The following is a 24,230-nucleotide window of genomic DNA, read 5'->3' as shown; positions in this document are numbered from 1 at the left end:
TACAGTCTATGGGGCTGACCAGCGGAGAAATGCTCGTCCCGTGTGAACAGCCAGGCGGCTGCGCGGCCAGAAGCAGCGCTGCACTGCCTATGGCGGTCTTCCACACTGCCAGCTGTGTGGAAGACTTCCGCAGTGTTCAGCTCTACTGTGCCGGGTTACAGTAGTTACGCCGGGTTACAGTAGTTACGCCCGGTTACAGTAGTTACGCGGCGAAGTACGCGAATGCGAGCGCCACTGCGAGCAGCGCGCAGCCGTTCTCCAGCACGCAGCCGCCTGGCTGTTCACACGGGACGAGCATTTCTCCGCTGGTCAGCCCCATAGACTGTATATATAAGGTCAGCCCGCGACTCTGCTTTCTCTGCTTGTTGTTGTACCCGTTGAATGTCGGGGTTCGGGGGTAAATGATGGTCTTCATAGCCCCCCCACCCCTCTCTTTCTCTCTCTGTCTGTCTGCTTGTGTGCTTGTAGTGGATGGGCAGAGGGGGACATTTAATGATGTGATTGGGAAAATTAAAACTCCAGGACAACAGAAGGGGAATACAAAGTATGGGATGCATATTTGATAATTTATATCATATAAAATATGTAATTTATATCGTTTAAAATCATGGGGGGAGAGGGGGGAGAGGGGAGCTGGCTCATTAGCATTTAAAGGAACAGGCACTCAAAACAGGTCACTCTGTGGAGGGCTGTTTTATACAGGGTAAAAAGGGTGCTGTTTTATATGATCCTTGTGGTATTTTGACCAAAGTATGTTACAGACATTTCATTAAGACCCCAAGGAACCATATCAACTTGTGGTAAAATGGGCATGCTATGTCCCCTTTAAGTAATATAGATGGTGTTTGTATTAGTTTGTCGACTTTGCGCAGGCACCTCAGGAGTCTGCGGTTGTTCAGACGGAAAGACCATTCCGATCTGCTGGACGTTGCAGTTTTCCTACAGGATCAGTTGAACGAATATGGAATGCTTCACGGATATAAGATGATGCATCTGAAATGCATTCAGGCCGGCTACGTGGTGACTCAAGAGACAATCAGGCATTTGCTGAAAATACTGGATCCCCACGGAATGGAACTGAGACGCCGGAATTGCCTTCGACGACGTTTGTATCAGAATCCAGGTCCGAACTTTCTATGGCACATAGATTCATATGATAAACTCAAACCATATGGAATCTGCATCAATGGTGCAATAGACGCGTTTTCAAGAATGGTGGTGTGGCTACATGCATACTCTACAAGTAGTGATCCAAAGGTAATCGCTGGATACTTTATTGATGAGGTGTTATCAAGAAATGGGACTGCTACTCGAATTAGATCAGACCTAGGGACAGAGAACTGCTACGTGGAGCAGATGCAAATATTCATGAGAGATGATCATATGGACGAATTTTCGAACAGATGCTTTTTGTATGGCTCAAGCAATCATAACCAACAGATTGAGCAGTGGTGGGGTTTTTTAAGGAAGCAACATGCACAGTTCTGGATGAACGTATTTCAGGATTTAAAAGAGTCTGACCATTTCTCTGGTGACTTCCTCGACAAAGGTCTGATACAGTTCACATGTCTCGAAGTAATAGAGGTAAGAAAAACTTTTTTTTGCTTTTGAAATGTAGCCTATAATTCAAAGTTTTAATACATTATTTTGTCCATGGTGTCATATGTTAAGCAAGTGTGTGAGGTTCTTCTTCTATATTACCAGCAACAAAAGTGAATTCCACTGTTAAAAAAATGAAGCACCACAGGAGGTCCTTAAAAAACTATTTAATACCAATAAAATACCCAGAATACTATAAAGGACTGGTAGTAAATGTTAATGTTCACTGAAATAATGTGTTTATGGTTTAAGAATAGAGTTCAGCTGAGTTAGAAGGATTGTTGTTTAAGTAACCGAGTTTTCCAGAAGGCCAGTGAACATGTCAGTGTTTGGGCACGTGACACTGTTGGACATTTCCAGCTACTAATGGCTGTGGGTTCGGGGATATGGCGTGCTTCTCATTGCCTGGGAGACAGAGGTTGTCCTCTGACCACAGGGGGGATCCTGTGTCGCCGTCGCGCTGTTCTCTCTCGGTTCCAGATCATCCGTGTCTCGTCCTCACCACGGTCCCGCTGCCCCTCCCTACTAGAAGCGCTGCGGCCACTGGGGCGCCCGTGTTGTTTTTCTGCTTGGGGGGTGAGAGAGGGGTGTCTTTTCAGATAGTTTTGCCATCAGATGGTTTTGAATCTGAAAAGTAACTAACCAAGGCTGTCAGACAAATTCAGTTGATAGTATTTGCCCATGAGATGTAGGGGAGTAAAAGAATAAAGTTGCACAAAATACCCTAAATGCAAATACTCAAGTAAAGTACAAGAACCTACATTGTATCTTAAGTAGGCTACAGTAGTTGAGTAAATGTAGTAAAATTCCCCCACTGCAAACAGTTGTGGTTGGGCTTGGGACAAAAATCCTCACATATGAAGACTAATTATTTTCGAAGAGGATTAACATGCACCCTTTTCAGGGTATATGCAATGAAAATGTTGTGAAAACCCCTGCTCTATTGTGGACAATAACAATTTATTTTGCCTTCAGTTGGTTAGCCACGTTAACTAATGTTCTCACTTCCCCACTCTTTTCCCTTATATTTAGAGAGAACTGCAGGATGTTGTTCACCTCTGGAACACTCACAGAATTTGCCGATGCAGAAATGCGGTGGCCCCAGGAGGACGTCCGGTGATGATGTACACCCTTCCCCAACTATTTGGTGCTAGGGAGTACCTTAAAGATGTATCCCAACAGAAGATACAGGCATGCAGGGAGGAATGCCTACAGAGAGGACCATATCCCTGTGATAGTACTGTGTTCAGATAAACAGTCTTCATCCACCCACCTCTCCAGAGGAAGCCATTGAGCTTTACAGGTTTTTACGGGCTTACATATATGCCCATATTTAATAATCACAAGTTGTTCTACTGGATCAGATGATTGAATGTGAGCACCCATCCTCAGCAAAATAACACTATATTTTGTTTGTCTATGGGTGGAAAATGTTATGTTGACTGCGAATTTCAGTTTAAATGATTGACAGATGTATTGTCTCTAAGTAATGAATAGCAATGAACTCTAAAATAATTGACATCTCCCCTCTGAGTTTCATATCATCTCTTTTCATTCATCATTATGGAAAAATGATACATCTCAACAAGGTAACTGGGGCAGTCCTGAAAATAAACGTCTCACATTTTGTCTTTGCGAAAAATGTCAAATTTGTCCTCATAGTGGAACTATGTAGCATGACTGAATGTAGTCTGACACACTTTGGTTATTCTTGCATAATCATCCATAAATCAAACATGTTATAATATCTTAGGATGGGTGTCTATGGGCTGAAACCTTAAAACACCCACACTTCTGGCTGCAGTCCAGTGGTGTTTGGCATCAGACAAACCTGGTTATACAGAGAAGTGCAACAGTTTAATTTCTCCCCTATGTGATTTAGTGTTTATACACTATTTAAGCATTTATGAAATTCCTTCCTTTTTGTGTCTTTCTCATCAAGATATTTCAATTGCCACCAAAGAATTACATGGCATTTGGTGATGTAGACATGATATGAAATATATTGTCTATTATTTGGTGCTGATAAGTCAACTATCTTTTATCGTTTAAATAAAAGCAGGCCAATCTTGCCTATGTAGCCTAATAAAATGTGGTCTGTCATCCTAATATTGTTTTAATTTGCAGTGTGGCTACCATGATACAAATAAAGCCTAATTTCCACACTAATTAAAGTATGCCTACATTTTTTTCCTTTTTGAATTAACCCATGTTTGATCACATAAACATTTCACAATAACTGTTATGTTCGTGTTTTTGAAGGATGAGGCTTAGTTTAAGTCCCAAAGTAGCTTTATTGCAAGATGCCCTAAGCAACATATATGTGCATCTTAGTGTTTTTTTACTCTAATCTTTTCTGCTTCTTTAATTACTCATTTAACAACTGCTCCCACCTAGTGTATAAAACATGCAGTAGCATCTGATCACAACAATAAGTAACAGGGAAATGTCTACTTAAAAGATTCCCTGTGAAGGAATTTGATGGATAATATAAGTTTTTATCAATTGCAGTTATCCAAAGTCAGCAATTCTGCTTTGTGAGACAGGGTCCACCAGTTTTAGAACAAATAAATGCTTACAATAAATAGTCAGGTACCATTTGTGGCAATGGGTAGTTAAACTTATCTGCAGTAAAGACACAATTAGTTTGATCACAAATGTACAAAACAAGAGAGAAACCAGTGTTTTTTATTTATAAAAAGTAGGACACTTTTGAGGTACTCCTTAATGTATATTACAGATTAACAAACAAACACAGCCAGTAATAACAGCTGACATGAGCAAGAGGCTCCAATTCAATTATAATTTCTTATTAAAAAATGCAACTGTGTGAGAACCATTTCCAAAAAGATTCTACTCAAACTGATACAGACAACGTAAATCAAAGTAAATTTTAAATAGATGTTTCTTAGTCATTTACATAACAAAATGTGTGAAAAACATGACTTTTGTAAAAGGCTCAATTTGTTTATAGGTCTAGCTTTTTTATAGAATCACAGGGTTCAACAGATGCTCTGTAAAGTGTCAGCAATACCACTATAAAATAAATGAAAAGCTTTTTTAAATAATTCAAGAAATTGGAAAGTAGTAACATACCCAGTCTGCTCAGGCATTTCAAACATCAACATTTTTCAATAACAACACTTCCAAAATAATTCAACTCTACTTCAGTGTAAAACCTTGGACACCTTAACACAACAAAATGCACAAAAGACTTCCTGTTAACATCAGAAAGGTTTAGAGGATGATGTCTTTTGTAACACTTAAAGACTTTCACATTGTCTACAAAACTGTACTGAGCTGGTATATTTAGATGAAAAAAGTACACAAAAGCAGTAAACAATTTTGCAAATTTGCACATTTGTTTTTTGGTGTAGTAGTCCTTCAAGTGCATGAACAGACTGTTCATCAACCATTTGTTACAAACAGTTTAAGTGAGGTGATGACTTTCTTGATAAAATAGAAAATGAGAATTTCCGAGATAATTATCTTTTTTTTTTTTTAAGTGAATGCAATACTCTTCCGTAGCTTTTCCCTCCCAAAGTGTAAATATATGTTTTATATCACTTGATAGTATTTGATGTTTTGATACTTCTAAATCTTGACATTACTGAAATAGATATTTAATATATTTCTGTATAACTTGACTCCCTTTAGTTAAGAACTCTGTCTCTACATATTTATTGTCAGTGGTGATGATTGATGAGGAAGCAGCTCTTTGTGGATAGACGTGTGTGGCTCTTAAAAGAGCCTTTTACCAGGATGGACATGTTTCACAGTGAGGACATCTCACTTCTTCTTGGCTGCTGTCCTCTTCACTTTGGGTTTGGCGACCTTCTTCGCGGGGGCTTTCTTGGGTGCAGGGGACTTTTTCACCACCTTCTTGGGGCTCTTCGCCACTCTCTTGGGGCTCTTCGCCACCTTCTTGGGGCTCTTCACCACCTTCTTGGGGCTCTTGGTGGGCTCCTTGGCCGCTGCTGGTTTCGTCACCTTCTTCAGGGACTTTTTAGCGGCTGCTGGCTTCTTGGCTGCCGCTGACTTGGGCTTTTTAGCCACTGCGGGTTTCTTGGCGGCGGGCTTCTTCGCTTTGGGAGCGGCCTTCTTCACCGGCTTCTGGACCTTGGTCTCCACCTTCTTGCTCATCTTGAACGAGCCGGTGGCCCCGGTTCCCTTGGTCTGGACCAGGGTCTCGTTGACCACCAGCTTCTTGATGGTGTTGTTGACGCGGGCATTGTTCTTCTCCACATCGTAGCCTCCGGCAGCCAGAGCCTTCTTGAGGGCGGCCACTGACACGCCGCTCCGCTCTTGGACGCGGACACGGCTTTCACGATGAGCTCACTGACGCTGGGACCGACCTTCTTCGGTTTCACGACCTTCTTCTTGGCCGCTTTAGCCTTGGCGGCGGCTGGAGCTGGAGCTGGAGCTGGAGCGACTTCTGTCATCTTTCTCTTTGCGTTTAGATCAACGAGGAACTATCGGAGTGAGTGACCGGACTGTAGAAGAGTCCTGATCGGGAGGCGGTACTTGAACACACCATGAGAACCGTGAAGACTCAGTCGAGCCGTGGCTCCTGTGTGCAGTGTGAACACCGAGACACTTGTGTTTTCTCTTCACTGATAAACGAGTGAAAACTCAGTGGGTGAGCGGTGCTGGAGGCTGACAGTGAGGAAGCAGGTAGCGGACTTGTCTGTCTTCATATTGAAGTCATGAAGAGCTCTGATGCTCTCTGCATTTTGTCGGTGGAGCCTCCAAACCTCACCCGTTCACCGCGGTGAGCAGCGCTGCTCAGCGGCTTTTCCCACTCGTTTCTCTCCTAAAATGAGTTCAAAAGCTCCACAGCTCCACCAAAACCCGTTTCCCAGCTGCTCCACATGTTTGTTCAGAGAGACCGAGTAAAAACAAGCACCTGCTGATGATCCCTTTGTAATAAAGTCAAGTTATTGTGCAGGCAGCAAACACACCGCTGATGGACGAGGCTCATGGTGAAGTTGAGCCAGACTTCCTATCAGAGCCGTGAACGTGTCATGATGAGGATGCTGGAGAGTCATTCTATTATTAGGACTACATTTCATGTCCATGGGTTTAATTTGTCACTTTGACTAAATATTCACTTCAGGCAATGATCAAATTAATATTGTGGTACATTTCTCTTTCATTTAATACCAAAAGTCAACAGGTTCCATCATTTATTTTGCAGGAAATGTTTATGCTTTACTGGAATTTGCAGTTTCTCTGCTGTCTGATTTAGTAAATACCAACTTTTGCTCTTCACATTAACACTAGGATACATGTTTTTTATATATTGTAAAATAATCATTAAAACATGACAGAGGTTTCCCAAAAACTATTTGACTCATACATTAAATTATTAATGTTTTGTGTGAGAAATCTCTGTCAACCTGTCAATATGTTACCTATTGATCAATAGATCAAGTCTTCTCAGACTTTTATAACCAATAACATATTCATATTACAAATGAAGGCCTTAGTGTCAACAAACACTCTGTGTATCCAGAATGTACACACGTGTGCAGTATGTGTAAGTGTTTGTGTAGATTGCTGTGTGTAAATTGTAGCATGTAAACATGTAATTTTAACCATTCAAACAGACTTTATTTATGTAGTACTTTATATACAAACACTATAACACAAAGTACTTTCCATTCTAACTATGATAAAAAACAACATCCCCCATCCCTCCACTCACCCCCATCCAAGCTCATAGCAAAACCATGACCATTTCTTCTAAGGTCCATTTCTGCAAATAAAACCAGATGAATATAGTAAAACAGAATCCAGCAGAATGACAGTTTGTAATCAACAACACTTTCTAGCATACATGAGGTGCTTTTAAAACTGGTCAGTATTCAATGATGCCAAATGAAAGATGAACATAGTCACACTGTCACCCCGGACTAATAATAAATGGGCATGTTCATAACACTATCAAAAACAATTCCAGACAAGCATCAAGTGCTTACACTGCTTGACCCTGCACTAACACTTTTGACCTACTACAACATGACTTTTAGCGCTGATAAAACAAATCGGTGCATGTTTTCTTATAAAAGACCACATTTAAAGAGTCAATTTGTCTATTACATTGTTATGTCTTTGTTGTAATTTTTACCTTCCTGTTGTCCTTTGGGTAAATTTTACCCCATTAAATGTTTAACTTCTCGAAATAAATAAATAGGTTACTTCATTTTTTAGCTTCACATTTGACTTTTACTAATTTAATGGGGACAGCTGGGTAAAAATAAGATTTTCATGATTATGTATATTCATTGACCTGGATCCACAGTGTACGCATCAGTGTTCTTTTACACGTATTTAACATCGAGTTCAATATAACATGTACTTTTGGTGGGGGGTTGTGTTTTAGATAAAAGGCTATTTAAGTAGTCAACAAAGAAACAAACCATACTTGAAACATTCACTTAGGTTACAATTTTTATTATAATAATTCTCTGGAGGGTTTTAATTGCTGTGGTCAAAATGACTCAAAGGATAAACAATGTCAATTTGAGGATAACAGGAGGGCTCAGGGAGAAATCATGAGCTGAGTCTTTGTGTGACCACTGATTTTCACTCAAGGTTGCTCAATATTCATACATTGTCTAAGTACTTCCCTAATCAGTCCTAATGTTACTCTTATGTTTACTAAGCCTTTCCCCCAGGCACTATTACTACTTGATGGAAACGTGCTACAGTCCTATTACACAAAACTGTCAGACCTTAATATCTACCGTCCTACATCCAAACCTGTGGAGGCGCTAGCGCACCACAGACTTTATTATCAGCGGCCATGAGGATCCACAGAGGAGGAAGACGGCCGCCTCTGTCTTCTATCAGGTCCTCAGTCAGGCTATGAATAGCTGTGTTTCCCGGAGCACTCTATTCATTAGATCTCATCTCACTGAAGAGAAATGTCTGGACGAGGAAAGGGAGGAAAAGGGCTCGGTAAAGGAGGCGCAAAGCGTCACCGCAAAGTTCTCCGTGATAACATCCAGGGAATTACCAAGCCCGCCATCCGCCGCCTGGCTCGCCGTGGCGGAGTGAAGCGTATCTCCGGTCTGATCTACGAGGAGACCCGCGGCGTGTTGAAGGTTTTCCTGGAGAATGTGATCCGCGATGCTGTCACCTACACCGAGCACGCCAAGAGGAAGACCGTGACCGCCATGGACGTGGTGTATGCTCTGAAGAGACAGGGCCGCACTCTGTACGGCTTCGGTGGATAAACTCACTTTACAACAGCTCAACAACACAACGGCTCTTTTAAGAGCCACACACTGAGTCAATGAGAGCTCACATCCTCTGCTCAACACTAATCACTCGTTCTTCCAGATTACAACAATACAACTTCTGTAAATTGATGGAATAAATGATCTTAGTAATAATCAATATATAAACTATGTTAACTCGTGACTGAATCTATACTTTATTTTTTACTTTGTCTCTAGTGAGTTTTCCACCCAACATGTACATAAATACAACACTTTCTTGCTGCCTCCAACAATCATATCCACATTTACACTAACCTTAATCATGTTATGGATATCGAACTTTCACTAAGATTGGTAAAGTATCATGTACTATGTCAGGGGTTCCTAACTTTTCAGCCCCAACCAGAGACTGGCGACCCCCACCTCCCTGGATGTGGTAAATAATGTTGCGCACAGCCACGCACACGCACTATTAGGCCTATGGAAACACGGGCATTAATACAACACAAAAGAACAACAGCCTTACAGCCATGATATTATTTTATAGTAGGAAATAGAATATAACCAGAATACAGGGAATCTCCCTGTATAAACAGCAGGGCTGAGTGAGCACATGCTTTAAGTATAAACAAGTGCGCAGTTGATGTCTGTGCGCGTCTGTATGCATAACGAGCAGCAGACACCTTATTGCTGCCATGTACAAAAACTTTAGGGTTATTTATTTTAGCCTACACATTACTTTCATTTCTTGAACTCACTAATGAGATAAGTGGGCAATATGCATGGAGCAGAGCAAGTCCATTTCAGCTATATTTTGGAGACGGCCACTCGGAGATCATTCTCCACGTTTAGCTGCGATCTGTATTTATTCTTTATGTATGTCAGGACTGAGAAAGTCTTTTCACACAAATACGCCAGCCTTGTTAACCAGTCAGGGTCAGTGAGGTGGTCAGCGAGCTGGGATCCATGCTAGATCAGAAATATACGCAACTCGTCCTGCAGTTCATACAGGCGGCTCAGCACATTTCCCTGCAAGAGGAAGTCTGATAGTGAGTCGACGTGTTTGTATGTAGTTGACTATTTTATTCGTAGTGTCAAGAATATGTTTAAGCTCTGGTTCAAGTGTTTTGCTTGCAAGAGATTATCTGTGAATAATACAGTGTGTGAAATTTACGTGCGGCGCCACTTGTAAGACACTCGCTTTCAGTCCTTTCTTTTCCTAGCATCGCTCCAGCCCTGTCCGTACACACACCAATACAGTCTTCCCAAGATAGTCCCTCTTCTTTTAGTTTTGTAAAAATGTCCTCACCTGTGCATGTCCACTCCAGCGTGGAGCAAAACAGCATTACGTTTTCCGTCAAAACTGTATCTGACAAAACAAGCAGCTGGGCAGAGTTTAATATATCTGTGGATTCATCTAACTGTAAAGCATATTTCCCTTTTGTAACCACTTGTGGCCAGGTTACGATCTACTAGGTCCGATGAGGAGCTGAGGGACATAGACTGTAATAACCATAAATGAAAGTACACACAATACACAAACAATTATATACAAAATGTAACTTTACTAACTTAAAGTGGAAGGTGATAATTCACAAGCATTGGGAAAGACATTTGTATGAAAATAAAATTGGGCCCTTTAAAATAAATCAGTCTTTTTGCGTCAGTCGTCTTTAAAGTCTGTTTCCTGTGATCAGTCTTGGTGTGTTTTGTCACTTCACTGGTTAATGACAGTGACTGTTCCTGTGGCGATTCCTTAAAAGAGTGTGCACCCTTTATTAGTGTATGTCGTGGTCCGGGTGACTAGCACCACCCCTACCACAGGGAATATTCGAAGGATCTCTTCTTCCAGATGGAATCACGTTGGGAGGCTCGCCATCAATAAGAAAGGATCTTCAAGTTGTTCTCACTCTGTCCATAAGACCTGACCTGTTTTTGCAACAGCAATTTAAGAGCTTGTTTGATCTTTTCGTTTCACAACAATCATACTAAAGCATAACACTCACATAACATTAAGTTAAACATACTTAATGATAATATGGTCAGGCCTTGCATTACACTCTAATTCAAGTTCAAGTCTCAATGTGCTCAAGTGTAAATTAACAGCAATTTAGTTTTTCAGATTTAAGAGTTTCTTTCAAATCATAATAGCTCTCCTTTGTATGTAAACCTCTCTAACCCTATTCTGATTAGTTTTTCCAACAATGACAATGTCTCTGTGTAGGCGTGTTAACAAACTTGTCGCTAAAGATAAAACCAAATCTGAAAAAGGCTGTAATTTTTAACAGTATAATTTTAACCAACTAAATTGGATACCTTGTTTCAGGACCATGGACAGAGCTGATTGTGTTTAGGTGCACTGCTCTGAATGGATGTTTTGGAGCTAATGTGGACTATTAATATATGGGTATGTTGTGTACTAAAAAGATCATAAATCGATAACCATTGGCAGCCTCTATACACCAGTGTATTACTGCACTATAAAAATACATCCGTCATTATAATATATTGTCCCTGTGGACACGGGACAAGAAAACTACTTCAATATGATCCCCAATTATTAAATTAAACCATGATCTAATTAACCACAGTTGCAGTATTAGTTTAAAGTGGCTGTTTTAATGTTGATGGACATGACATTAGAGTCAGGACAGTTTGTCTCCATAGAGAAAGTGTGTGGCTCTTAAAAGAGCCGTTGCTTTGATGTCTCCTTAGAGTCGTTTACTTGGAGCTGGTGTACTTGGTCACGGCCTTGGTGCCCTCAGACACGGCGTGTTTAGCCAGCTCCCCGGGCAGCAGCAGGCGGACGGCGGTCTGAATCTCCCTGGAGGTGATGGTGGAGCGCTTGTTGTAATGAGCCAGACGAGAGGCCTCACCGGCGATGCGCTCGAAGATGTCGCTCACGAAGCAGTTCATGATGCCCATGGCCTTGGAGGAGATCCCAGTGTCGGGGTGGACCTGCTTCAGCACCTTGTACACGTAGATGGCGTAGCTCTCCTTCCTGGACTTTCTCCTCTTCTTTCCGCCCTTACCGGGGGCCTTCGCCACCGCTTTCTTGGAACCCTTCTTGGGCGCAGGCTTCGCTGGTTCAGGCATCGTCACGATATTATTCGATCCAATGAATAAAGAAGTAAGTGGCCAGGCTGTATTTGAACACATCACATGTAAATCTATCTGTGCCGTTCCCTCTCTGTCATTGGCTGAATGTTGAGCGTCAGTGTAACAGCACGTGGGAGTGTCTCCATGTTCATGAGTCCATTATTCTGCTGCTGACAGAGGTTGAACTGTAGAGCTCAACTGGAACATTTGGGGGGTTAAGAAATGCAAGATGTCTGAAAGTATATATGTTATTATTATTTATGTTAGTATCACATTAGTATCATTTAAAACAATCTGAACTAAAGCAACCTGATAATTACACAGCTCTAAATGTTAAGGGAACACTTAATGGTCACAGTAAAACACCAAGTCAGTTCGACTTCAGGTTTATCAATCTGTCCATTTAGGAAGCACAAGTGATTGTGAATCAATTTCACCTGTTTTGGTGCAAATGAAAGTGACAACAGGTGCAATGAAGAGGCAAAAGCAAGACAACAACAGAAAGGGAACAGTTTTATATGTGGTGGCCACAGACATTTGCTCTCTCCTCATCCTTCCTGACTGATTCTTCTCTAGTTTTGTGTTCTGCTAGTGTCCTTGTCACTACCTGTAGCATGAGGCGGTCCCTGCAGCCCAATCAGGTAGCATCAGGTGTATTGGCTGTTTTACCTCGCTCCACGTTTCAATAGGCCACTTAATGTCAGCCTGCAGAGTGATAATCAAGTTTGACTCATGTCCAACAGATATACTTCTGGCCTGGTGTGAAAACCCAGTGGCAACACACTTCAACCGGAGGCAGGGAAAAATTTGAAAGGGTTTATTTGCACGGTTCCAGCAAACGACTTTTAAAAACACCTTATCTCTGTCCATTACCGACTTGGTGATGCGTAAAGTCCAAGTATCCGTTACATGTCCATCGTCACACTGCCCGTTGCAGGTCGCATTATCATATATCACGGTGTCACGGTCAAGAACTTGTGTTGATCCACAGACTTCGCGGACACCAGACGATATCAATGCGGTCAACAATATATAACTACGCATGTGCACTAACCTGCACTACAAGCTCCACAACTGTCGCAAACAACAAGCTGCAAACACCCAAAGCAGAATATAAATAAATACCAGCAGACACACACTACAACATATATTTTAACTGTATAAAAATAAAACTATAAACTTGGATAACTTCAGAACATGTAAATTGTATCAGTACCATGGAAAGAGCTGTTTTTTTATGTTTAGGTGCTGCACTTCAACAGTTTTATTTAGGTTTGATCTGGTGTTTGCATTTATTCGATGTGGTCGATTGTTTCTGTTTGATGATGGAACCTGTTGACTGTTTGTTATTAAATGAAAGAGAAATGTTCCCCAATATTGATTTGATCATCGCTTGAAGTGAATATTTAGTCAAATTGATAAATTCACCCCATGGACATGAAATGTAGTCCTAATAATAGAACGACTCCCCAGCATCCTCATCATGACACGTTCACGGCTCTGATAGGAAGTCTGGCTTCACCATGAGCCTCGTCCATCAGCGGTGTGTTTGCTGCCTGCACAATAACTTGACTTTATTACAAAGGGATCATCAGCAGGTGCTTGTTTTTACTCGGTCTCTCTGAACAAACATGTGGAGCAGCTGGGAAACGGGTTTTGGTGGAGCTGTGGAGCTTTTGAACTCATTTTAGGAGAGAAACGAGTGGGAAAAATACTTTGATATGTTGACTTGGAAAACAATGTTGCTGTTTGTAAGATGCATCAATGCAAATATAATTGCAGTGAAATAATAGTGTCCTCATACTGGTGATATTTGTGTTGACAGCATTCAGTAATACTTCATCTTTTCTATTTCCAGTCTATATCAGTGGGGCATGAATGTTATGTTGATGAAGGCCTGTAATGCCACTGTTACAATTATGTTCAAGGCTGCAAATATTTCACTTGATTTTAAGGGCTCCAATCCCTGGGGGACATGTTTGTCTTTAAACACAATTGGAACATTTTACTAAAAGGCATCTTTTTAAATAAGGTAAACTGTTTGATAAATGTTTGCACTGAGTAGATCAGTTTCTCAGAAAAAGCAAGGTCATCTCAGGTTCTTAAAGTTTACACATGAATTTTAGAACTCAACTCAGTTAGAATAAACATTTTATTTCATTGCAGCTCTGACTCTGGTTCCATTTAACAGGTGAAGTGAAAGCAGCAATTTTAATGAATATTGGATTAATAGCAAGACGGGTCTTAGTCTGCATACTTTCCAATGTGTATTATTTGCAAAGCTACTAATGTAACAAATATTTAACTGTACACTGTTTTGTATGTGTAGTTACTTTACAGAAATTAGACTAATTTGTCTAATACTTTGATGGGAACTTTATTGGCGAGATATTTACTTTAAACTCTGCAGTCAGTTATTTACAGTGTATTATATGTATGAACAGTCAGTAACTAGTGAGGGCAGCAGAGGAGTTTTGTCTTGAGTGCAGTGAAGTGGCTCTTAAAAGAGCCGTTGTTATCGTCAGTGGAGCAGCAGCAGTTTAAGCTCTCTCTCCGCGGATGCGGCGGGCCAGCTGTATGTCCTTGGGCATGATGGTAACCCTCTTGGCGTGGATGGCGCACAGGTTGGTGTCCTCAAACAGGCCGACCAGGTAAGCCTCGCTGGCCTCCTGCAGAGCCATGACAGCGGAGCTCTGGAAGCGCAGGTCGGTCTTGAAATCCTGAGCGATTTCTCTGACCAGGCGCTGGAAGGGCAGCTTGCGGATCAGCAGCTCCGTCGATTTCTGGTAGCGACGGATCTCTCTCAGAGCCACGGTACCGGGCCTGTAACGGTGAGGCTTCTTCACGCCGCCGGTGGCCGGGGCGCTCTTACGAGCAGCCTTGGTGGCCAGTTGCTTCCTGGGGGCTTTGCCTCCGGTGGATTTACGAGCGGTCTGCTTGGTTCTTGCCATTTTGTTACTTGTCTCTCTGATCGGGAGGAAATGTGAGGCAGAGACGCGACACTCTGCTTTTAAACTGCGGAGCCAGCCGTGATGGTGACGCTGCTTCAGATCCCCGGGTCCTGATTGGTGAGAGAGCTCAGCGCCGCCCAAAGGAGCGACCCACCGCCTGAGTCCCCGCTGCTTATTGGAGGAAAGTGCAGGCCGTCCTCCGCTGCTCTGCTGGAGGCTTCTATTCTGGTTGGTCTGGCATGAACCGTCCCGCTCGATCCGCGGATATAAAGGGAGGGTTCGAGCTGTTCACAGCAGTTTCTCTTGACGTGTCTTAGGAAACAAACTTCAGCCATAATGTCTGGCAGAGGTAAAACCGGCGGAAAGGCCAGAGCGAAGGCAAAGACTCGCTCGTCCCGCGCTGGGCTCCAGTTCCCGTCGGTCGTGTCCACAGGCTGCTGCGTAAAGGCAACTACGCACATCGCGTTGGTGCCGGCGCCCCCGTCTACCTGGCGGCTGTGCTGGAGTACCTGACCGCTGAGATCCTGGAGCTGGCTGGAAACGCCGCCCGCGACAACAAGAAGAGCCGTATCATCCCCCGCCACCTGCAGCTGGCCGTCCGCAACGACGAGGAGCTCAACAAACTCCTGGGCGGAGTGACCATCGCTCAGGGCGGCGTGCTGCCCAACATCCAGGCTGTTCTGTTGCCCAAGAAGACCGAGAAGGCCCCCAAGTCCAAGTAAAGCAAAGCTGATGGAAACCACCGACACAAAGGCTCTTTTAAGAGCCACACACTCTCCTCTGGTAGAGAGCAAATCTCCTCATGTCACCCACCAACTTGTCAAATACACAAGCATAAGTCATTTTAGGCACTTTAGAATCCAATACGTATTCATTGGTGTAGTTTTTCTGTGTCAGATGTTCCTGTCAGTTAATGAGGAAACCAGTGCTCATCTGGAAGACTTAATACAAAGAATACACACTTCAAATTCCAATACGCCTAAGGTACATGGATTCACGTCATTAAAGGGACCTGCATATATCTGTCAAGATGTACAGTATGATTGCAAAAACACATTTTAATATTTGTCTAATGAAAGTCAAAGTAGTGTGGGTACAACAGATTAAATGTATTTTTCAACCTCTACATTTGTCATGAAGTAGATCTAGTGGAAGAAGTAATATATATTTATTACTAACTTTATTTTTTACAAAGTAATGTATTCATAAATATTAACTCTGATGATACTTTTGCTGAAGCAGTAAAATCAGGTTTTAAAAGTCTGTTGTATTAAAGTGCCCCAGTAAACATGACAGTGATCCAGCATGCACAACATCAGGACCATTGAACTGGAGCAGCTAATTGGAACTCAGCCGTCATTAACATAACATCTTCATATTTTCTCTTGTGATTCTTCTGGTGTGACAGTGATGAGGCTGTCCTGAACGACAGTGCATGTAGCTCTGTCACCATCTGAATGGTTTGGATTCCTCGATAAACTCTGAGCACTGAAGTTTACTCTTGTTCCCCAGAGGAGCGTGACTCTGGATCAATTCAACCAGAAGCTCCACTTGTTTTCTGAGCTTTTTCGACCACCCTTCTCTCAGGGTCTGCTACTGATAATAGCTTTGGCCTCATGTGAGCTAAGGTTGTAATGTTGGTCATGAGATGACCCTTGGGCCAGTTCCTTTAACTGATGAACACCCTGAGGTGCAATTGAAAGCTGAAAAAAGCTGATAGTTGGACCAATGATACATGTTTGACAAAAACAAAACAAATGAACTATCAATGTCCACGGTACATCTTGTTCTCCACAGTATATGAAGAGGGTAATTTCAAACTCCATTAGACTTTCAAGAATTTAAACCATTCTTTATTTCTGTTATTTGAATGTATTCCTCTGCTTGTGTCTTCAGGCACATGTCCTTGGAGAGGTCTCCTGTGGAAAACAATTTAATGGAAGACATCGTGAACAAAAACACAAAGTCAGACATTTCGTAGCAATCTATTTTATATTAATTGTGAATATGCATACAAAAAGCAGATTCTCTCAGGAACATGTGATACACAGGAACATTTATTTTACATTCAATACAGTTAGTTCACTTTCCCCTGCCCCCCCTCTTTCTCCTGGACCAATGACAGGGAGTCAAGGGGTGAAAACTGCAATTCTATTGGTGAATTCTGGACTTCTATTTTAAGCATTAGCTTTTTAAAGTGTATATATATATATATATATAATGTAATCTCCACACAGTGATATTGTGTCAGGTCTACTTAAGACTCCTTTATTGGTCCCCCTCATAGAAAGTACCTGGGTGTTCACCTGAACAATAAACTGGACCGATCATGCCAGTGCACTCTTTAAGAAGCCAGAGCAGACTGTATCTGCTCAGGAGTCTGAGGTCTTTTGGAGTGCAGGGGGCGCTCCTGATGACTTGTTATGACTCTGTGGTGGCATCTTTGGAATAGTTTGCTGGGGCAGCAGCATTTCAACTGCTGACAGGAAGAGACTGGACCGACTGACTAGGAGGGCCAGCTCGGTCCTGGGATACCCACTTGACCCAGTGGACATGGTGGGACAGAGCAGGATGATGGCGAAGCCGTCGTCTCTCATGGACAACCAGTCCCCCCCCTGCAGGACACCATCACAGCACTGGGCAGCTCCTTCAGCACAAGACTGATCCACCCTAAGTGTCTGAAGGAGAAGTATCGCAGGTCCAGGTATGTTTTTGTCAGTTCATGGCCTCAAACCAGTGATCTTCTGGTCTGATGTCCGTCATTTCTACCACTAGTCCACCACAGATTATAATAATACTTAACCGTTTTTATAGACACACACACACTGTGTGAGCTGTCATTGGTCAGTCAGAAGAAAAAAAATCAGGCAGGAAAGAAAAGTGAGCAAGTAAAAAGTGATATCAAGTGCTGTTTTATTTGAGTGTTTAATGCAATAGTGTCTACATTAACCAGCGAGTGAGTCAATAGGTCAGTGGGTCAGTCAGTCAGGGTCCAGAAGGCTGCAGTTTAAGGCCGTCACCAAACTCCTGCAGTACGAGGGGACGTCAGTGGCTAACGCACACTGTGGTGTGCACGTAAAGGACACGTGTGTTCTTCATAGCAACAAATGTAGGGGCTCAGTGTGAATTTATATATGCACTAAATGACTGTGTGTCTGTGTGTATATATTAATGTGTGTGGATCTGTCTGTGTATTCTTGTTAATGTCTGTTTGTTAATCTATTTTAATTAAGATAAAAGACGGATAATTTTAGCAACATGATGAATATGCTTTGTTTGACAAAGATATTTTAGTTCTGGTTTGCTTACCACTCTCTCCATGAACTTGAGTGAAAGATGGAATGAGTAATGTCGACTACACTTCCTTAATTAGTTGTCACATTATTACTTTTTTTTATAGTTATCTAGATACAGGGGGTGGCTCATCTTACCCACTGCCTCGACTTACCCAGTTGTAACCTGTGTGTTTTTGCACAGACTTGAAGCGTAAAGCAGCTGCGCTCTGCTCCACAACATCCATTCAGAGAAACAAACTGTTGAGGTGCAGCACCTAAACACAACAAACAGCTCTGTCCATGGTCCTGAAACAAGGTATCCACTTTAGTTGTTTAAAATTTTTCAGACATGGTTTTATCTTTAGCTCAAAGTGTGTTAACACATCTACGCAGGGCCATTGCCATGGTGGGAAAAACTATTCAGGATAGGGTTAGAGATGTTAACATACAAAGAAGAGTGATCGTGATTTGAAAGAAAATATCTTTAAGATATATAAAAATATCCATATGTGGAAACACCCAAGCAGGGCCTTAGCCAAGATTGGAAAAACAATCGTCAGGTGGGGGTTACTTAGATTTGATTTCACAGAAGATCTATTGATATTTTTATGAAACAAATTAACTTAATGTTTTAATCATAAATCTGAGAAAAACGTCACCTGGAAAAACCCTCTACTCCCTGTTAGTAATAATACCACATGACTTTCCCTCTGTTGGTGTTGCAGTGCCTGATGACAGCTCATCAATACTTTAGTTTAATTACAGCCACTGATCAAGTCGATGCTGCTACAGAGCTCATTTTTATGACTCAGAACAGACAAGTAGCTGCAATAAAACAGGAGCAGCTGAGCTACTGGAAAACAAAGCTTCTGACAGGACATGAAGGAGAGTTCATCTGGTAGTAGACGTTGTTCCGGTTCACATATCTGGAGAGCAGCGCCATCTGTTGGCTTCCTGATGTTACTACATCTCCTCTCAGACCCGAAAATAACAAAATAGTTTTTCCACCACACTTAATAATTTTCCACTACCCATCACATTATATTCTCACTCATCCACAGTTCTCACACAACTGATGTCCTTCATACTTACACACCTCAGCAGTTAATTAATATGATGTATGAGTTGAGTTAAATAATTTACTTTTGATTGATAGATCTGTGTGTGACCTCCCTTTTTGCTGCCAGCCTTGAGCCAGGTGGTAACACAAGACAGTGAATGTGCAGTATGGAGTTCTTACACATTAAAAACATTGCATATATAATTTAATGCATGATGTATTATGTACAATACGTTGCTTTGATTGTTTGTCAGTTATGAAAACAGGTCTTTACCTGGAGTCAGTGCTGGAGTGATGACTCTGTGTGCAGGCTGCCTGAGTCACCTAGAGGAAAACTCAACACAAATACACAGATATGTAAAGTCATACATGTGCCAGGTTAACACTTTCACAGACTTACAAGATAAAAAGAATAGTTTATTACTTCAGAATTCATCAGATCATATCACTTCAGCTTAGGAAATAGGTGGTGGACATCAGCCTCAGGTTCTCTATGGGACTGTCTATGTCAGTAAAGTTACACTAACTATGATTTATTTCATGTGACAGACAAATACATTATTCTGCATGTTCACTTATTTAACACATGAATGACAGATTCAGTAAAGTCTGTTTAAGATTAACGATGTAAAAACTGAATGTAGGCGACAAGTTTAGTTTTCACTGTAACACGTTACAACACATCAACACCAATACTCTAAAGAAGCATTATGTGTCCTAAAGCTCTTTATTCAAACAGCTGCTCTTAAAATGCAGATGTGACGTTAAATACTCCCGTTTCAGTCGATCACATTAAATCGGTTTCTGCAGAATAATAATCTGTGTTTGTGGTCAAATTAAATTATCTAAATTCAACGCTACTTTACCGTACAGCCACAATGAAAAAGTCCTGCTCAACGGGTTTCAAACTGCAGCAGCTGCAATAACGTTATTTACATTACATTACATTTAGCTGACGCTTTTATCCAAAGCGACTTACAATAAGTGCATTCAACCATAAGGGTACAAACCCAGAACAACAAGAATAGAGAAAGTACAATTTCTTCAAAAAAGCAAAACTACAAAGTGCTATAAGTAAGTGCCATTTTAAGTGCTACTAAATTGTTAGTTTTAAAAATGTTATTCAAGGTATAGTCGGAAGAGGTGTGTTTTTAGTTTGCGGCGGAAGATGTGTAAACTTTCTGATGTCCGGATGTCAATGGGGAGCTCATTCCACCATTTAGGAGCCAGGACAGCAAACAGTCGTGATTTAGCGACTGTTTCATTTAGTGTTTAGCTCGCAGTGAGGGAGCAACAAGCCGATTGGCCGAAGCAGAGCGGAGTGAACGGGCTGGGGTGTAACGTTTGACCATGTCCTGGATGTAGACTGGACCCGATCCGTTCCAGCACAGTACGCAAGTACTAATGTTTTTAAACGGATGCGGGCAGCCACCGGTAACCATTATAGAATAATAACATTAAAACTTAAGTTACTCACATTAACGAGCAAAATAACTTTACATAACATTAAACAATTTACAGGGTGGAGCTTATTCTCTAAACACACAGTCGCCTTCGGTTTAAACGATTTATCCCCAGAAACTCTAATGCTTCTCTCTGCCGTGTGGACCGGTTCATGTCGGTGTTGTCGGTTTAATAACGAGTGGTTGATGATCAGTGTGGAGAACAGTAAAGTGCAGCTTCACTAAGTCAGTCTCCATCCTGGAGTTTCTTCACATTAAGAGATTAAACTACCCCACATTGAACCCTGACGTTACACCGTCATAGTTCCATAGATTTACAGACGTTGTTTGATTGTTGTAATCTGTAGTGATGTGTCCTTCCGTGTCGAGCCTTCGAAGCGTGTGTCGAGTAATCCAGGAAGATTTTTGTGGTGACTTTCAAAGCCTCGCAAGCCGGCCGTACGTGCGTGCGAATCGAAATATAAGGGGCAGCGACAATCTAAAAGTCGATTCGACAAATTGACTCTTTAAATGTGGTCAAAAACATGCACAGTTTTTGTTTTTAATCAGCAATAAAAGTCATGTTGCAGTTGTACAAAAGTGTTAGTGCAGGGTCAAGCAGTGTAAGCACTCGATGCTTGTCTGGAATTGTTTTTGATAGTGTTATGAACATGCCCATATATTATTAGTCCGGGGTGACAGTGTGACTATGTTCATCTTTCATTTGGCATCATTGGATACTGACCAGTTTTAAAAGCACCTCATGTATGCTTGAAAGTGTTGTTGATTACAAACTGTCAATCTGCTGGATTCTGTTTTACTATATTCATCTGGTTTGGATGGGGGCGAGTGGAGGGGTGGGGGATGGTTTTTTTTTATCATAGCATGGAAAGTACTTTGTGTTATAGTGTTTGTATATAAAGTACTACATAAATAAAGTATTTTTGAGTGGTTAAAATTACATGTTTACATGCTACAATTTACACACAGCAATCTACACACACACTTACACATACTGCACACGTGTGTACATTCTGGATACATAGTGTTTGTTGACACTAAGGCCTTCATTTGTAATATGAATATGTTATTGGTTATAAAAGTCTGAGAAGACTTGATCTATTGATCAATAGGTAACATATTGACAGGTTGACAGAGATTTCTCACACACAACATGAATAATTTAATGTATGAGTCAGATAGTTTTTGGGAAACCTCTGTCATGTTTTAATGATTATTTTACAATATATAAAAAACATGTATCCTAGTGTTAATGTGAAGAGCAAAAGTTGGTATTTACTAAATCAGACAGCAGAGAAACTGCAAATTCCAGTAAAGCATAAACATTTCCTGCAAAATAAATGATGGAACCTGTTGACTTTTGGTATTAAATGAAAGAGAAATGTTCCCCAATATTAATTTGATCATTGCTTGAAGTGAATATTTAATCAAATTGACAAATTCAACATGGATATGAAATTATAGAATGACTCTCCAGCATCCTCATCATGACACGTTCACGGCTCTGATAGGAAGTCTGGCTCAACTTCACCATGAGCCTCGTCCATCAGCGGTGTGTTTGCTGCCTGCACAATAACTTGACTTTATTACAAAGGGATCATCAGCAGGTGCTTGTTTTTACTCGGTCTCTCTGAACAAACATGTGGAGCAGCTGGGAAACGGGTTTTGGTGGAGCTGTGGAGCTTTTGAACTCATTTTAGGAGAGAAACGAGTGGGAAAAGCCGCTGAGCAGCGCTGCTCACCGCGGTGAACGGGTGAGGTTTGGAGGCTCCACCGACAAAATGCAGAGAGCATCAGAGCTCTTCATGACTTCAATATGAAGACAGACAAGTCCGCTACCTGCTTCCTCACTGTCAGCCTCCAGCACCGCTCACCCACTGAGTTTTCACTCGTTTATCAGTGAAGAGAAAACACAAGTGTCTCGGTGTTCACACTGCACACAGGAGCCACGGCTCGACTGAGTCTTCACGGTTCTCATGGTGTGTTCAAGTACCGCCTCCCGATCAGGACTCTTCTACAGTCCGGTCACTCACTCCGATAGTTCCTCGTTGATCTAAACACAAAGAGAAAGATGACAGAAGTCGCTCCAGCTCCAGCTCCAGCTCCAGCCGCCGCCAAGGCTAAAGTGGCCAAGAAGAAGGTCGTGAAACCGAAGAAGGTCGGTCCCAGCGTCAGTGAGCTCATCGTGAAAGCCGTGTCCGCGTCCAAGGAGCGGAGCGGCGTGTCAGTGGCCGCCCTCAAGAAGGCTCTGGCTGCCGGAGGCTACGATGTGGAGAAGAACAATGCCCGCGTCAACAACACCATCAAGAAGCTGGTGGTCAACGAGACCCTGGTCCAGACCAAGGGAACCGGGGCCACTGGCTCGTTCAAGATGAGCAAGAAGGTGGAGACCAAGGTCCAGAAGCCGGTGAAGAAGGCCGCTCCCAAAGCGAAGAAGCCCGCCGCCAAGAAACCCGCAGTGGCTAAAAAGCCCAAGTCAGCGGCAGCCAAGAAGCCAGCAGCTGCTAAAAAGTCCCTGAAGAAGGTGAAGAAACCAGCAGCGGCCAAGGAGCCCACCAAGAGCCCCAAGAAGGTGGCGAAGAGTACCACGAAAGCGGCGAAGAGCCCCAAGAAAGCGGCGAAGAGCCCCAAGAAGGTGGTGAAGAGCCCCAAGAAGGTAGCGGTGAAGAGCCCCAAGAAGGTGGTGAAAAAGGCCCCTGCACCCAAGAAAGCCCCCGCGAAGAAGGTCGCCAAACCCAAAGTGAAGAGGACAGCAGCCAAGAAGAAGTGAGATGTCCTCACTGTGAAACATGTCCATCCTGGTAAAAGGCTCTTTTAAGAGCCACACACGTCTATCCACAAAGAGCTGCTTCCTCATCAATCATCACCACTGACAATAAATATGTAGAGACAGAGTTCTTAACTAAAGGGAGTCAAGTTATATAGAAAGATATTAAATATCTATTTCAGTAATGTCAAGATTTAGAAGTTATTTCATATCAAAACAACTACATCTTGAAACATCTTTAGACTGTGTGAAGGAGAAGCAGACTACTACTGACACACACATACACTATGTCATATGATGTGCAACGATTTCAGTTTTACATCATACTTCTTAAAGAGTATTCCTTTGCTAAAATTTGTTTTGTAGAAACACATTTATTGTTTTATGATGTATTTATCGTAGTTTCCTCTGGTCTTTAATTGCTGAATATATATATATATATATATATATATATATATATAGTGACACTTAGAAACTGTGTTTTTAAGTGATGAAGTTGTTGGTGAGCTGCTTAGATAAGGACGATTTCGTCTTCAAATCATATATTTATATTGTAGTAACATCATGCAGCCACCAGATGGCGCTGCTCTCCAAATATGTGAACCGGAACAACGTCCACTACCAGATGAACTCTCCTACATGTCCTGTCAGAAGCTTTGTTTTCCAGTAGCTCAGCTGCTCCTGTTTTATTGCAGCTTCTTGTCTGTTCTGAGTCATAAAAATGAGCTCTGTAGCAGCATCGACTTGATCAGTGGCTGTAATTAAACTAAAGTATTGATGAACTGTCATC

General features: G+C 42.0%; 5 protein-coding genes and 1 pseudogene across 6 annotated transcripts in view; 3 read left to right on the top strand and 3 right to left on the bottom strand.

Moving 5' to 3' along the window:
- Window positions 1–4,385: 4,385 nt before the first annotated feature.
- On the bottom strand, window positions 4,386–6,575 carry LOC124852632 (annotated as a pseudogene).
- Window positions 6,576–8,513: 1,938 nt separating this feature from the next.
- LOC118116089 (histone H4) lies at window positions 8,514–8,891 on the top strand. The gene has a single exon (XM_047341813.1). The coding sequence runs from the start codon at window positions 8,529–8,531 to the stop codon at window positions 8,838–8,840; it is 312 nt and encodes a 103-aa protein (XP_047197769.1). The 5' UTR covers window positions 8,514–8,528; the 3' UTR covers window positions 8,841–8,891.
- A 2,577-nt stretch (window positions 8,892–11,468) lies between these two features.
- LOC118116054 (histone H2B) lies at window positions 11,469–11,932 on the bottom strand. The gene has a single exon (XM_035167362.2). The coding sequence runs from the start codon at window positions 11,919–11,921 to the stop codon at window positions 11,547–11,549; it is 375 nt and encodes a 124-aa protein (XP_035023253.1). The 5' UTR covers window positions 11,922–11,932; the 3' UTR covers window positions 11,469–11,546.
- A 2,356-nt stretch (window positions 11,933–14,288) lies between these two features.
- On the bottom strand, window positions 14,289–14,913 carry LOC118103899 (histone H3). The gene has a single exon (XM_035150964.2). The coding sequence runs from the start codon at window positions 14,873–14,875 to the stop codon at window positions 14,465–14,467; it is 411 nt and encodes a 136-aa protein (XP_035006855.1). The 5' UTR covers window positions 14,876–14,913; the 3' UTR covers window positions 14,289–14,464.
- A 275-nt stretch (window positions 14,914–15,188) lies between these two features.
- On the top strand, window positions 15,189–15,655 carry LOC118103895 (histone H2A). The gene is given in 2 exon segments (XM_035150961.2): window positions 15,189–15,290; window positions 15,293–15,655. Coding segments are annotated over 2 exon segments (384 nt in total). The 5' UTR covers window positions 15,189–15,211; the 3' UTR covers window positions 15,598–15,655.
- Window positions 15,656–22,207: 6,552 nt separating this feature from the next.
- The window catches only part of LOC118116027 (histone H1-like), a 444,527-nt gene continuing 442,504 nt past the window's right edge, over window positions 22,208–24,230 (top strand). The window contains exon 1 of one of the 2 annotated variants that reach the window (XM_047341803.1): window positions 22,208–23,329. In XM_047341803.1, coding sequence (XP_047197759.1) covers window positions 22,745–23,329 — 585 coding nt within the window. In that variant the 5' untranslated portion in view covers window positions 22,208–22,744. Of the gene's footprint in view, window positions 23,602–24,230 lie in introns of those variants that run through there. The other variant, XM_047341802.1, reaches the window with a different exon arrangement.

The sequence above is a fragment of the Hippoglossus stenolepis genome, chromosome 10 (assembly GCF_022539355.2).
Source record: "Hippoglossus stenolepis isolate QCI-W04-F060 chromosome 10, HSTE1.2, whole genome shotgun sequence".
Lineage (NCBI taxonomy): Eukaryota > Metazoa > Chordata > Actinopteri > Pleuronectiformes > Pleuronectidae > Hippoglossus > Hippoglossus stenolepis.
Note: the sequence above shows the minus strand (reverse complement) of the source record. Positions and strands in the feature narration are given on the sequence as shown.

What these genes read in the sequence shown, in the direction of transcription:
- LOC118116089 (XM_047341813.1), top strand. Translation starts at nt 8,529, where the DNA reads ATGTCTGGACGAGGAAAGGGAGGAAAAGGGCTCGGTAAAGGAGGCGCA.
- LOC118116054 (XM_035167362.2), bottom strand. Translation starts at nt 11,921, where the DNA reads ATGCCTGAACCAGCGAAGCCTGCGCCCAAGAAGGGTTCCAAGAAAGCG.
- LOC118103899 (XM_035150964.2), bottom strand. Translation starts at nt 14,875, where the DNA reads ATGGCAAGAACCAAGCAGACCGCTCGTAAATCCACCGGAGGCAAAGCC.